The sequence below is a fragment of the Limanda limanda genome, chromosome 3, assembly GCF_963576545.1.
Source record: "Limanda limanda chromosome 3, fLimLim1.1, whole genome shotgun sequence".
NCBI classification, from domain to species: Eukaryota; Metazoa; Chordata; class Actinopteri; order Pleuronectiformes; family Pleuronectidae; genus Limanda; species Limanda limanda.
In genome coordinates, this window is record NC_083638.1 from 492,501 (window position 1) to 507,500 (window position 15,000).

At 50.2% G+C, this 15,000-nt stretch overlaps 2 protein-coding genes across 3 annotated transcripts in view; one reads left to right on the forward strand and one right to left on the reverse strand.

Moving 5' to 3' along the window:
- Positions 1 to 11,221, forward strand: part of drd4b (dopamine receptor D4b) — an 11,374-nt gene extending 153 nt beyond the window's left edge. The window contains exons 1-4 of the mRNA XM_061068508.1: positions 1 to 87; positions 3,474 to 3,586; positions 5,758 to 6,347; positions 10,995 to 11,221. The exon at positions 1 to 87 is cut by the window's left edge and continues 153 nt beyond it. Coding sequence (XP_060924491.1) covers positions 1 to 87; positions 3,474 to 3,586; positions 5,758 to 6,347; positions 10,995 to 11,221 — 1,017 coding nt within the window. The remainder of the gene's footprint in view (positions 88 to 3,473; positions 3,587 to 5,757; positions 6,348 to 10,994) is intronic.
- Positions 11,222 to 12,117: 896 nt separating this feature from the next.
- sirt3 (sirtuin 3) overlaps positions 12,118 to 15,000 on the reverse strand; it is an 8,209-nt gene continuing 5,326 nt past the window's right edge. For both annotated transcript variants that reach the window (XM_061067937.1, XM_061067936.1), the window contains exon 8: positions 12,118 to 14,503. In XM_061067937.1, the coding sequence (XP_060923920.1) occupies positions 14,480 to 14,503 (24 nt within the window). In that variant the 3' untranslated portion in view covers positions 12,118 to 14,479. The remainder of the gene's footprint in view (positions 14,504 to 15,000) is intronic.

Sequence of the window (15,000 nt, forward strand, 5' to 3'; positions counted from 1 at the left end):
ACCACCACCAACTATTTCATCGTCAGCTTAGCGGCTGCAGATCTGATGCTGGCGCTGATGGTTCTACCGCTGTTCGTCTACTCCGAGGTGAGAGGTGGAGGTCAGAGGTCAGAGGTCAGGGGGGAAGAGGGACAGAGGGTCAGAGGGTCTGAGGGTCAGAGGGACAGAGGGTCAGAGGGACAGAGGGTCAGAGGGTCAGCGGGACAGAGGGTCAGAGGGTCTGAGAGTCAGAGGGACAGAGGGTCAGTGAGTCAGAGGGTCTGAGGGACAGAGGGTCTGAGGGACAGAGGGACAGAGAGTGAGGGACAGAGGGTCTGAGGGTCAGAGGGACTGAGGGACAGAGGGTCAGAGGGTCAGAGGGTCAGAGGGTCTGAGGGTCAGAGGGTCTGAGGGACAGAGTCTGAGGGACAGAGGGACAGAGAGTCTGAGGGTCAGAGGGACAGAGGGTCTGAGGGTCAGAGGGTCTGAGGGACAGAGTCTGAGGGACAGAGGGACAGAGAGTCTGAGGGTCAGAGGGACAGAGGGTCAGAGGTCAGAGGGACAGAGTGACTGAGGGTCAGAGGGTCTGAGAGTGAGGGACAGAGAGTGAGGGACAGAGGGTCTGAGGGTCAGAGGGTCAGAGGGTCAGAGGGTCAGAGGGTCTGAGGGTCTGAGGGACTGAGGGACTGAGGGTCAGAGGGTCTGAGGGTCAGAGGGTCAGAGAGTCTGAGGGTCAGAGGGTCAGAGGGTCAGAGGGACAGAGGGACTGAGGGTCAGAGGGACAGAGGGACTGAGGGACAGAGGGTCAGAGGGACAGAGGGTCAGAGGGACAGAGGGTCAGAGGGACTGAGGGACAGAGAGTCAGAGGGACTGAGGGACAGAGGGACAGAGGGTCAGAGGGTCAGAGGGACTGAGGGTCAGAGAGTCAGAGGGTCAGAGGGACTGAGGGACTGAGGGTGAGAGGGACAGAGGGTCAGAGGGTCAGAGGGACTGAGGGTCAGAGAGTCAGAGGGACAGAGGGTCTGAGGGTGAGAGGGACTGAGGGTGAGAGGGACAGAGGGTCAGAGGGACTGAGGGACTGAGGGTCAGAGGGACTGAGGGTCTGAGGGACAGAGGGTCAGAGGGACAGAGGGTCTGAGGGTCAGAGGGTCAGAGGGACAGAGGGTCTGAGGGACAGAGGGTCTGAGGGACATAGGGTCAGAGGGTCAGAGGGACAGAGGGTCAGAGGGACAGAGGGTCAGAGGGACAGAGGGTCAGAGGGACTGAGGGTCAGAGGGTCTGAGGGTCAGAGGGACAGAGGGTCAGAGGGACAGAGGGTCAGAGAGTCAGAGGGTCTGAGGGACAGAGGGTCTGAGGGTCTGAGGGACAGAGGGTCAGAGGGTCAGAGGGACAGAGGGTCAGAGGGACAGAGGGTCAGAGGGACAGAGGGTCAGAGGGTCAGAGGGACAGAGGGTCTGAGGGACAGAGGGTCTGAGGGACAGAGGGACAGAGGGACAGAGGGACAGAGGGTCAGAGGGACAGAGGGTCTGAGGGACAGAGGGTCAGAGGGACAGAGGGACAGAGAGTGAGGGACAGAGAGTGAGGGACAGAGGGTCAGAGAGTCTGAGGGTCAGAGGGTCTGAGAGTGAGGGACAGAGGGTCAGAGGGTCAGAGGGACAGAGGGACAGAGAGTGAGGGACAGAGGGTCAGAGGGACAGAGGGACAGAGAGTGAGGGACAGAGGGTCAGAGGTCAGAGGGTCAGAGGGTCTACACTGGAGAGAGTGCGTTTGTGTGTTTGTGTGTGTGTGTGTGTGTGTGTGTGTGTGTGTGTGTGTGTGTGTGTGTGTGTGTGTGTGTGTGTGTGTGTGTGTGTGTGTGTGTGTGTGTGTGTGTGTGTGTGTGTGTGTGTCTGCTTCTACACTGAAGTTTTACGAGAACAGAAACAACAGGAAACAAAAAGACACAAAACAACCACACGACTACAGAGATGCACAAAAACATCATGAAGACACAAAATAACAAAACTAACACAAAGAGACAAAAAGATGCAGACTGCCTCCAGAGACACACACTATCAAACACACAACAACACACAACAGAAGCACGAGGACAATGAGTTAAATTAAAACAGATCAGCAAACCAACAATGAAGGAAACAACATGTTGTGTGTTTCTCTGTGCATCTGGCTCATGTGTAGGATGGTTGTGGGTCTGTGCAAGAACATGTAACACACGAAGCAAACACACTTTCAGATTATTTCGGGTAAAATTATGAATAGGATCAACATTTGGACTAATCTGGTCCGGAGACAATCCACGAGTCAGACGCTGTGATCGGCTTGACCTCTGCACCCAGGGGTCAGCCTGGGCGGGGGGGCTCACACGGGGGGGGGGGGGACAAATCACAATATGTCCCTGCCTGAGGCCACGCCTCTTTAATCTGGTTACTGGGACCAGTTAGTCCCAGTGTCTCTGCCCAGTGTCTCTGCCCAGTGTCCCAGTGTCTCTGCCAAGTGTCCCAGTGTCTCTGCCCAGTGTCCCAGTGTCTCTGCCAAGTGTCCCAGTGTCTCTGCCCAGTGTCCCAGTGTCTCTGCCCAGTGTCCCAGTGTCTCTGCCCAGTGTCTCTGTCCAGTGTCTCTGCCCAGTGTCCTAGTGTCTCTGCCAAGTGTCCCAGTGTCTCTGCCAAGTGTCCCAGTGTCTCTGCCCAGTGTCCCAGTGTCTCTGCCAAGTGTCCCAGTGTCTCTGCCCAGTGTCCCAGTGTCTCTGCCAAGTGTCCCAGTGTCTCGGCCCAGTGTCTCTGCCCAGTGTCCCAGTGTCTCGGCCCAGTGTCCTAGTGTCTCTGCCAAGTGTCCCAGTGTCTCGGCCCAGTGTCTCTGCCCAGTGTCCCAGTGTCTCGGCCCAGTGTCCTAGTGTCTCTGCCAAGTGTCCCAGTGTCTCTGCCAAGTGTCCCAGTGTCTCTGCCCAGTGTCCCAGTGTCTCTGCCCAGTGTCTCTGCCAAGTGTCCCAGTGTCTCTGCCCAGTGTCTCTGCCCAGTGTCCCAGTGTCTCTGCCAAGTGTTGCAGTGTCTCTGTCCAGTGTCCCAGTGTCTCTGCCCAGTGTCTCTGCCCAGTGTCCCAGTGTCTCTGCCAAGTGTCCCAGTGTCTCTGCCCAGTGTCTCTGCCCAGTGTCCTAGTGTCTCTGCCCAGTGTCTCTGCCCAGTGTCCCAGTGTCTCTGTCCAGTGTCTCTGCCCAGTGTCTCTGTCCAGTGTCCCAGTGTCTCTGTCCAGTGTCTCTGTCCAGTGTCTCTGCCCAGTGTCCCAGTGTCTCTGCCCAGTGTCCCAGTGTCTCTGTCCAGTGTGCCAGTGTCCCTCTGCTGGTTCTCTGGGAGGTGAAAGTGGACAGAGAGAGGAATGTTTTGATCCGAGCTGCACTGGTGCAAACACAAGAGGATTACACACTGGAGATCTGGGGCAGCTAATGAGGGTGTGTGTGTCTGTGTGTGTGTGTGTGTCTGTGTGTGTCTGTGTGTGTGTAGTTTCAGGGTGGAGTTTGGACCTTGAACATGCTGCTATGTGACGGCCTGATGACCATGGATGTGTTGCTGTGCACAGCTTCCATCTTCAACCTGTGTGCCATCAGTGTGGACAGGTACGTGTGTGTGTGTGAGTGTGTGTGTGTGTGTGTGTGAGTGTGGGAGTGTGTGTGTGTGTGTGAGTGTGCGTGTGTGTGTGTGAGTGTGAGTGTGAGTGTGAGTGTGAGTGTGAGTGTGAGTGTGAGTGTGTGGTGTGTGGTGTGTGCGTGTGTGTGTGGTGTGTGGTGTGTGTTTGTGTGTGTGTGGTCTGTGGTGCGTGTGCGTGTGAGTGTGTGGTGTGTGTGAGTGTGAGTGTGTGTGTGTGGTGTGTGTGTGAGTGTGCGTGTGTGTGTGTGAGTGTGAGTGTGAGTGTGAGTGTGTGGTGTGTGGTGTGTGCGTGTGTGTGTGGTGTGTGGTGTGTGTTTGTGTGTGTGTGGTCTGTGGTGTGTGTGCGTGTGAGTGTGTGGTGTGTGTGAGTGTGAGTGTGTGTGTGTGGTGTGTGGTGTGTGTGAGTGTGTGTGGTGTGTGTGAGTGTGAGTGTGTGTGTGTGGTGTGTGAGTGTGTGTGGTGTGTGGTGCGTGTGCGTGTGTGTGGTGTGTGCGAGTGTGCGTGTGGTGTGTGTGAGTGTGTGTGTGTGTGTTTGTGTGTGTGTGTGTGTGTGCGTGTGAGTGAGTGTGCGTGAGTGTGCGTGAGTGAGTGTGTGTGTGTGGTGTGTGTGTGAGTGTGAGTGTGAGTGGTGTGAGTGTGAGTGTGTGTGTGGTGTGTGTGTGTGTGTGTGTGTGTGAGTGTGTGTGGTGTGTGGTGTGTGTGTGTGGTGTGAGTGTGAGTGTGTGTGTGGTGTGTGTGAGTGTGTGTGTGTGTGTGTGTGTGTGGTGTGTGTGTGTGCGTGTGCGTGTGCGTGTGGTGTGTGGTGTGTGTTTGTGTGTGTGTGGTCTGTGGTGCGTGTGCGTGTGAGTGTGTGGTGTGTGTGAGTGTGAGTGTGTGTGTGTGGTGTGTGTTGTGTGTGAGTGTGTGTGGTGTGTGGTGCGTGTGCGTGTGTGTGGTGTGTGCGAGTGTGCGTTTGGTGTGTGTGAGTGTGGTGTGGTGTGTGTGTGTGCTGGTGTGTGTGTGTGTGTGGTGTGCGTGTGCGTGTGTGCGTGTGTGTGTGTGTGGTGTGTGGTGTGTGGTGTCTGGTGCGTGTGCGTGTGCGTGTGTGTGGTGTGTGTGTGTGTGTGTGTGAGTGTGTGGCATGTGCGTGTGCTGGTGTGTGTGTGTGTGTGTGTGGTGTGTGTGTGTGTATGAGTGTGTGTGTGTGTGTGTGGTGTGTGGTGTGTGTGTGTGCGTGTGCGTGTGGTGTGTGGTGTGTGGTGTGTGGTTTGTGTGTGTGTGTGAGTGTGAGTGTGTGTGTGTGTGGTGTGTGTGTGAGTGTGAGTGTGTGTGGTGTGTGGTGCGTGTGCGTGTGTGTGGTGTGTGCGAGTGTGCGTGTGGTGTGTGTGAGTGTGTGTGGTGTGGTGTGTGCGTGTGCTGGTGTGTGTGTGTGTGTGTGGTGTGTGTGTGCGTGTGTGCGTGTGGTGTGTGATGAGTGTGTGTGGTGTGTGGTGTGTGGTGTTTGGTACGTGTGCGTGTGTGTGGTGTGTGTGTGTGTGTGTGTGGTGTGTGGTGTGTGGTGTGTGTGTGTGAGTGTGTGTGTGGTGTGTGGCATGTGCGTGTGCTGGTGTGTGTGTGTGTGTGTGTGGTGTGCGTGTGCGTGTGCGTGTGGTGTGGTGTGAGTGTGCGTGTGCGTGTGCGTGCGTGTGCGTGTGTCTGTGTGTGCGTGTGTGGTGTGTGTGTGTGGTGGTGTGAGTGTGAGTGTGAGTGGTGTGGTGTGGTGTGTGGTGTGTGGTGTGTGTGTGTGAGGTGGTGTGAGTGTGTGTGAGTGGTGTGAGTGTGTGTGTGTGTGTGTGAGTGTGTGAGTGTGTGTGTGTGTGGTGTGTGTGTGTGTGTGTTTGTGTGTTCCTCCTTGGGTTCAGTGACAACACTTGAACTTGTTTCCTGGAACATGAACACATTCTTTGTGTCTTCATGTGTTCTCCACTGAGGTCTTCAGCCTGATGTTGGTGGTGGAGACCAAAGCAGATCTAAAAGAGAGGGAACTTAGAACCTCAGTGAACCTGACCTGCTGGATTCCTCCGTGGGTCCAGTGGAGATCTGAAGCTGTGGAGGGAGACACACACATGTACTGCAGCCATGAGGATGTTGTGTAGCACGTTGAAGTGGTTTTGTTCTGCAGGTTCATCGCCGTGTCCGTCCCTCTGAACTACAACCGTCAGCACGTGGACCGGCGCCAGCTGGTCCTGCTGGCGGCCACGTGGCTGCTGGCGCTGGCCGTGGCCTCGCCCGTCCTCTTCGGCATCAACAGCGTGCCGGACCGCGACCCCGGCGAGTGCAAGCTGGAGGACAACAACTACATCGTGTACTCCTCCGTCTGCTCCTTCTTCCTGCCCTGCCCCATCATGCTGCTGCTCTACTTCGGGGTTTTCCGCGGGCTGCAGCAGTGGGAGGTGGCTCGTCGATCCAGACTCCGCAGCAGCATCGACGCCTGCCGCAAGCTGCAGCACGCCGCCGCCGCCCCCCCCCCGCTGCCGGGCACCATCCCCGGGCCTCTGCCCATGCCTCTGCCCAGGATCATCGAGAGGGACCTGGCCCAGTCTCGGCTGGAGGAATCGGACGACTGCACCAAGCAGGAGCTTCCGTATCCTCGGCAGTACAGAGAGAACTCGGTCCCCACGGTGACCTTCAGCCAGCTGCAGCGGAGGAGGAGGAGAGAGAAGATCAACAGCAGGGAGAGGAAGGCCATGAGGGTGCTGCCGGTCGTCGTAGGTGAGTGAAGCCGACAGGAAGTCGTCTGCAGCAGAACTCAGAGAACCTCCAAGGACCATGAAACCCATCGGGTCCGGATCTCATGCAACGTGATCCGCTCTGAATCCACAGCAACACAACGTTCTGTCCTCAGTGCAAAGTGTTGGTTCTGTTTGGATGGGGAGACAGGAGAGCGCCCCCTGCTGATTACAGCCTCATCTCTGCATTGATTTCTACAAACACGTTTCCTTTAGTTCCTCTTGAATGTTTGTGAGGAAACAGATCAGCTGCTTTTCAGAGAGTTACAATCCACTCATTCAGGGGAAGGGTGTGTGTGTGTGTGTGTGTATGTGTGTGTGTGTGCGCGTCTGTGTGTGTCTGTGCCTGTGTGTGTGTGTGTGTGTGTGTGTGTGTGCGCGTCTGTGTGTGTCTGTGCCTGTGTGTGTGTGTGTGTGTGTGTGTGTGTGTGTGTGCGTCTGTGTGTGTGCCTGTGTGTCTGTGTGTGTGTGTGTCTGTATGTGTGTCTGTGTGTGTGTGTGTGTGTGTGTCTGTTTGTGTGTGTGTGTGTGTGTGTGTGCGTCTGTGTGTGTGCCTGTGTGTCTGTGTGTGTGTGTGTCTGTATGTGTGTCTGTGTGTGTGTGTGTGTGTCTGTTTGTGTGTGTGTGTGTGTGTGTGTGTGTCTGTGTGTGTGTGTGTGTGTGTGTGTCTGTGTGTGTGTGTGTGTGTGTCTGTATGTGTGTCTGTATGTGTGTGTGTGTCTGTGTGTGTGTGTCTGTGTGTGTGTGTGTGTGTGTCTGTGTGTGTGTGTCTGTGCCTGTGTGTGTGTGCCTGTGTGTGTCTGTGTGTGTGTGTGTGTGTGTGTGTGCGTCTGTGTGTGTGTGTGTGTGTGTGTGTGTGTGTCTGTGTGTATGTGTGTGTGTGTGCGCGTCTGTGTGTGTGTCTGTGTGTGTCTGTGTGTGTGTGTGTGTGTATGTGTGTGTGTGTGTGTGTGTGTGTGTGTGTGTGTGTGTGTGTGTGTGTGTGTGTGTGTGTGTGTGTGTGTGTCTGTGTGTCTGTGCGTGTGCGTGTGCGTGTGCGTGTGTGTGTGTGTGTGTGTGCCTGTGTGTGTGTGTGTGTGTGTCTGTGTGTGTGTCTTCTATCAGGATCAGAAGATAAACAAACGGAACCTGCTCATGTTTCATCTTCGTTGTGTTTCCTGGTTTTTCTTCCCGTGTGAGCGACACGTGTTGTGGCGTGTGTGTGTGTGTGTGTGTGTGTGTGTGTTCACGGGTTCCTGATTGTTTGTGTTGTGGCTCGTGTCACTCAGGATAACAGTCACTTCTGATTGGCCATCTTTCAACGAGCGGCGCCATTATAGCTTAAAGCCTTCAATCCAATTATCACGCAGCGGAGGATCTGAGCGTCTCCAGTCCACTGCTCTGGTTTCTTCTCTGTTCTGAACAATCACACACAGCCTCTTTCATTCCCGTGTTTCCGGGTCAGAGTTCAAACTGCAGCCGAGCCGAGTTCAGTCCACGTCTGACAGGAACTGGAGGTAAAAGACAATAAGACTTTCAAACTCCAGGTTTCAGTGAAGCCTCGAGAGCACAAGCTGTCGTCCGAGTCACGTGAGTCTGGGTCCTGGTCCTGTGTTCCCTGAGCTGTGGTCTGTTTGTTCTCTGGTGACTCACACACACACACACACACACACAACACAAACCATTCTGTTTGTGGAGATTTCACATGTTGCAGAGCTACACTTCAGCTTCCTCACGTGCTTCCTCCACAGGAGCAGGCGTCGTCTTCATCTCTTCATTTGATTAATGATCGGACGATATCTCTGATCTTGAAACTCCGTCTCCACCTCTGAGCAGTGACCTCCTGCTGGCGCCTCCTGACTTTATACCTGAACTACATTTACAGAACAAGCCAGTTGTCATGATCCGGCCTCAATGCATCCTAAGGCTCTTTTATACTTCTACGTATCCGTTTCTCGGAGAGGTCTCAGCGGGAGACAAAGCGTCTTTTTGATTTTTACTTCTCCGACGACTATCCGTCTAAAAACAATTCCCCGCCAAACCCATAGGTGGCGCAACGGAAGACGAGCTCAGAGAAGCCTACCCCATTTGGGAAGAAGAAGTCCACGTGTCTCTGTTGACATGTTAGCTCCTCCCACACACTGAACCATGGCAACTAACAGAACTAAATAAAGTGACACCCAGCGGGTCAAGATGCTGATGTAATCGTTTCTTAGCGCAGCGGTTCCCCGGTCTTGTTTCCGAACTGTGTTGCTGATTCCACAGCTTGAATCTGCTTGAGGCTACATGTAGCTAGAAGCTACCCGGAGCTAGCTCCCCCCCCAGCTTCCACACTCAGTCAGCAGGGACTCCCGACACTAACTACTACCCAGTGTTTGCTTCTAACCTGACGGTATTATAGAAACAGTGTCATGATAGAAGTGGAATTAAAGTCGTGACGGCGGGTTCTTGCACTGTTACCACCGCAGTTAGCATGGTGGCTAGCCTAGCCCGCTAGCCTAGCCTGCTAGCGCCGTTATGAAAGTTCGTTATAACCGTATGTGACCGTGCACACATGCCCTCAGTGCTCTAACGAGCCACCGTCAGCCGGACAACTCCGCTGGATTAACACACACGTCACATTAATCGTAGAATCATAGTTGTGTTTGTGTTTGTGGCTACAAGTAAACAGGAAGTTTGAGGTCCGGAAATACGGAAATGACGTCATACGGAAATTATGTCGTTCGCGGACCAATCACAGCCAAGAGCGGTCCGTCGGGTCTCCAACATGAAGACGGATAGTTAGAAAAATCAGACGTGTACGAAAAGCTGTCGGAGGCGCTCGGAGAGGACGTTTCACGACGGATAGGGCGGTCTTATCTGTCCGTAATAGAAACAACGGAGAGGCATAAATTGGCCTTAATGAATAACAAGTGTGTCCCACTGACAGCAGAGCCGGGACACAGGGACACAGCCGTCTCCTGGAGTAAAAGGACACATCTCATCCTCTCTCAACACTAGTAACTCAGCAGCAGCAGGAGACGTCAGCCGAGACAAACGTCCTCAGTTTGATTCAGTGTCTGTCCACAGGTGATGAGATGAGTTATCCGTTGGTTCTGGAGCTGAGCTGTAAATCATCTTGTCCCCCTGAGGTGAGACAGAGACGGAATGAGCTTCTGTCCTTGTGCTCACTTTCTGCAACGTTCACACTTCATCCCTTGGTTGGAGCCTTGGACTCTTCTCCTCCTCCATGAAAACAGACGGGTTTCATGCTAGTGGCAGAGGACAAGAACAAGTGTGTCCCAAAGACTCTGATCCGAGAGTTCAACTATCTGATGAAGGTCACAGAAACGTTCCTCACAGACATGTGGACGGGTCCGGGTCCGGGTTAACCCCTCCACACTTACTACTCCACCAGGTTTTCACCACAGCCCATAGTCTCTTTGTGTCCTCTTCATGTAAAGGTGTTTTTGTCCCGTAGACTACAAATGAAACTTGCACAGTTTAAAGGCACAAAGCTAAATTCTCTTGAACTTGAAAAGTAACTGTAGTTGTGTGATTGTTCCCAGCAGCTGCAGAGGAAGCTGCAGCAACCACTGAGTTTTAAACTGTTGGAGTAAAAGTGGATTCTGCATTCTAACCTCTGGGAGTCTGAGATCACAGTGAACAAGCAGACGGAAGCTTTGGCTTTATTTCTGGAGTGTTCATTATACAGCGGCTTCACACTTTGGTGTGACGGAGGACTCAGGGCTCACAGCTCCACATGTTCCCTCTGATTCAGACTCACTTTGACTGGATCCGCCTTTTGTAAATCTGGACCTTGATGAGCAGAGCTACATCAAAATGTCCCTTTACCAACCTCATGTTCACTCTGAGACCTTTGACTTTTCATATTAGTCCCTTCACTGACGGTCAGTTAGTTAGTTAGTTAGTTAGTTAGTTAGTTAGTTAGTTGGTTAGTTAGTTAGTTGGTTGGTTAGTTGGTTAGTTAGTTAGTTAGTTAGTTAGTTGGTTGGTTGGTTGGTTGGTTGGTTAGTTATAGTTAGTTAGTTGGTCAGTTAGTTAGTTAGTTAGCTGGTTGGTTGGTCGGTAGTTGGTTGGTTAGTTAGTTAGTTGGTTGGTTGGTTAGTTGGTTAGTTGGTTAGTTGGTTAGTTATAGTTGGTTAGTTGGTTAGTTAGTTAGTTAGTTAGTTAGTTAGTTAGTTAGTTGGTTGGTTAGTTAGTTAGTTCGTTGGTTAGTTAGTTGGTTAGTTAGTTAGTTAGTTAGTTAGTTAGTTAGTTAGTTGGTTAGTTAGTTGGTGAGTTGGTTGGTTGGTTGGTTAGTTAGTTGGTTAGTTGGTTGGTTAGTTGGTTGGTTAGTTGGTTAGTTAGTTGGTTGGGTAGTTGGTTGGTTGGTTGGTTAGTTAGTTAGTTAGTTAGTTGGTTAGTTGGTTGGTTAGTTAGTTAGTTAGTTGGTTAGTTAGTCGGTTGGTTGGTTAGTTGGTTAGTTAGTTGGTTAGTTAGTTAGTTAGTTAGTTAGTTAGTTGGTTGGTTAGTTGGTTAGTTAGTTAGTTAGTTAGTTAGTTGGTTGGTTGGTTGGTTAGCAGGTTTATGCACAGACTACTGGTCAGATTACCATGAAACCTTTACTGAGTTTAACCACCTACATTTCCCTTCTCACGTGTTGGTGCAGGTTGCTTCCTGTTCTGCTGGACGCCGTTCTTCGTCGTCCACACAACACGAGCTTTGTGTTTGACCTGCGCCATCCCCCCCGGTCTGATGAGCACCGTCACCTGGCTGGGCTACGTCAACAGTGCCCTCAACCCCATCATCTACACCGTCTTCAACACCGAGTTCAAGAAGTTCTTCAAGAAATGTTTCCGCAGCTGCTGCTGTCTGCAGCTTTCCCTGAGGCGCTGAGAGGAAGGAGGCGTCAGGAACAGGAAGGAGTTGGGCTCCGTGACCTTGATGCAGTTGAACCTGTGACTGCAGATGGAGGCCGATCGAGGAGGACTGATCTGAGGCAGATGAACCTTCTGCCTGGTCCTTGTAAAACGCTGCTCCTGGTGATGTTGGTTTGATTTCTGAGACTCTGTCCAAACCAAACGTTGGAGCAGGAAGCTGCTGACCCTTCTGTCTGAGGAGAAGATCTTTGATCTGAGATCCAGTGAACGATGTGGATTCTACACAAAGACTGAATGAGATGGAACAGGACGACTCTGAGCTGAAAGCTTCATCGTGACCCACACGGAGCAGGTCGTGACACTGAGGAGGAGATATGAAGAAGTGAGGTTTCCCCTGGAGTCACAGATGTGAAGCATCACTTCACTTCTTGTGTTCGCTCGGTCTGTGGCTTCTTTGAATATTTGATCCAGTTTTTACACTGAAGAACTTTGCAGGACAGGGGCGGAGTCTCCCTGTACCTGCTGTTTACTGGTTTAGAGACGAGGGCTCGTGACCTCATTACTAATAACAGATGAAACGAATGGTTCAAATTACAATCAAATATTTGGTCTGCTCTCCTAATGTGCCACCACGGCTCATTTTGACTTTCTTCTTCTATTGTTGCATTGATGTTGACGTGTTTTAATGTGTGAATAAAGTGAAGCGGGTTCCGTCTGATCCAGGAACAGCTCCTCTGACCTGCTGCTGTCTCAGTCCACACGAGGCTGATGGGACGTTTCACTCAAACTATCTGTAGCTTTAAAAATACTGAGAACATTCATAACAGTCACAACATGTTAAACTGGTCAGGAACACTTTCCTGCTCCATGTTCAAAGGCTCAGTGTCAACAAACTGATATCCAGACTTCATGGAAATGACAAACAGGGTTTTAATAAAAGTTTAACCAAAAATACAAAAGCAGGAAATTACCATTTTAATTCTGAAATGATTATTATGAAAACACATTCAATTGTCTTTAATTTAATTTCAGAACTTGAATAAACTCGATATGACTCCCGCTCAGATTGATAAAGAACATCAGAACGAACCTGCTCAACAGGACCACTGTGGCTTTTATTTTGAAAATCAGATTTAAAACGTCTGTATGATGTTAGACAGATTTCAGTGTGTGTTTGTGTTTGTGACTGTGCCATGACCACGAGTTCAGTGGAAGCCTTTCTAATAAAAGACGTCTTTCTACTTGTGGCTGAAACCTGCTCAGCTCAGTTTCAGTTCCGTTCATAACAAACAGCTTCGATCCCAGATGGGATTTTATACTTTAAATGAAAAATGTCTGAGACACAGTTTGATGCCAATTTCAAAATGTACATGTGGACGGATGAGAAGACGACAGAGACACCAGCAGACACGTCATTGTGCTGAGATATGGAGGGGAAGTAGAATAATACAAAATAAAAACCTTATTGAGAAAGTGAGTGTTTATGAATCTCAAGCCAAATGTCCAATCTATGAGACTGGGAGTGGGCGGAGACAATGAGCTGTGACAGGGGAGGAGACTCGAGAAGGGGAGGTTCTATACGGGCTGGGTGTGTCCTCTTCAAATCCCTGTTTGAGACCAAGCTGCCGCACCAGGAAGTTGTCTTGTATGATTTGAGGTTTAAACACAGAGCATCCTAATTAAATGTATATCTGAACAGAGCAAGCTTTAGAGTTACCAAGCAGAGGAACCATAAAAGAGAACCTGTAAATAACTTAGAGTAGAAGTGGGTTATAGTTGTTCTGTATTTAACAGCCGGAAGCATTACTTCCTAACCTAATGTTTAATATGTGAGCAAGCCTGTCACTTTTATTGTTGTTTTGATCCTGGATCCTTGTGTCTGAACGTGCAGCCACAGGTTCTATGCTCCAGTGATACCACACAACCGGATCAAATATAGTTTATAACCTTTTTTTCAGTGAGAGAATTTGACTTGGAGGCACAGAATGTCATTTTCTGCCACTAGGGGTCCCTCAATCAAACAGAGTTTGTTGACATGGTGCAGCAGTGAGGGATGCTGGGAGTTGTAGTCGTCTGCTCAGTGTTGATGGTTCAGGAGGTTTTTATCTGAATCCTCCTCAGACCTCTCCTCCTCCTCTAAAACAAACAGCTGAGTCACTCCAGTAAACACAGTGAATAAAGCAGCTTCATGTTAAAACTACCAACGTCTAAAGTGTATCATAAAACTGACAAACACGGACACATGCACAGAAGGGATATGACGCCACCAACAGGCGACCCGATGAAACGCATCTTTACTTTGATTAAAACTTCAAATGATTCCACAGAATAAAGGTCTGGATGATTTTAGACATGTTGACATGTAAAAGTCACATCACCAAGTGTGAAGGACACTGAAGAGAAAAGGATCATTTCCATGCAGCAGAAGATTTCATACTGTTTGTGATGAAATGGACATTTTCTGATTCCAGAGACGTCAGCATCACACAGACAGATATTGGGAATTAATGAACCTGTAATGTAAAAAATTATACACGCACGCACATGGTGGTTATGATCTTCCATATAAAGGCCAACACAAAGTGTACAGCTGCACTTCTAATGCAGCACTTTAACACAACATTAAAACAAACTGGGGGCAGATAAATAAAAAACAATATTGTTCATCTTCATTGTGAGGTCATGGTGGTCTGAGGAGATATTTTATTGGAGCTACAACGGTTCTCGTCCTGTTCCCAGTGTATCCCTCCACCATCCAGTGTAGTTTCCTTGTACATATTTCTACATACTTTCCCCCCAGATTCATATTAGGTCACTGTGACCTTTGACCTTTGACCACTGAAACGTAATCACTTCCTCTGAAGTGACAACTGATCCAAAGTTGAATAAATTCCCTCAAGAATTTTTGAGAGTCGCATTAAGAGGCCAAAACATGATTTGACCTTTAACCACCAAGTTCTAATCACTTCCTCCTTGAGTTCAAGTGAATAATTGTATCAAATAACAAAAGATTTCCTGAAAGCATCGAGACGTCAGGCTGATGGAGATGAGACAAACAGACAAACTGAAAACATAAGGCCTGCGGTCACACACCTTTCTTCTGTGCTTCACTTCCCTGGACTTCAGTGACAGATCAAATGTCTGTTTCACTGCAGCAGGTCATTATTCAAGTCCCTCTGACGTGAGCTCCACTCCGGTCAGAGCGGGATCCAACCACAATGTGCACAGAGAGTCCCGTGATGAGAAGTGAAACCTGCAGCTTGATGAAACGTTCTCACTCCTCTGTCTTTGTCGTCGCCTGCAGAGAAACGTACACACAGAAACAGGAGAGAGAACTTCAGTGTCGCCCGCTCAGCACATCTGTCAAACCTGGTGTCCACGTCCGTCCTGAGAGATCTGCTCACACCTGGATGTGTCTCCTGGGGTCATGGGATCACATCTCACTTCCTGCTCTACCCAATAAACACCACCCACATTTCTGTGAAGGTTTGAACGACCAAACTCAGGCGAGAGATCGGTGCAGGTATTTACAGGAGGAGTTTCTTTGCTTTGTTAAGAGATGGATAAGAAAAGTCAGCAGGCAGTTAGCTTAGCTTAGCATGAAGACAGGAAACAGGGGAAACACCAACGAGGTCCAATCAATATCAATAAAAGATGCTTTTCTATGATAAATGATTCTCCTGAATATCTGTATTCATTCATAATCTGTGCAGCTCCATGTTCTTTATGTCGTGATGTTCTAAGATCTGTGACGACGGTCTAAAGACCAAATCCTTTGATTAAATGAATAAAGTC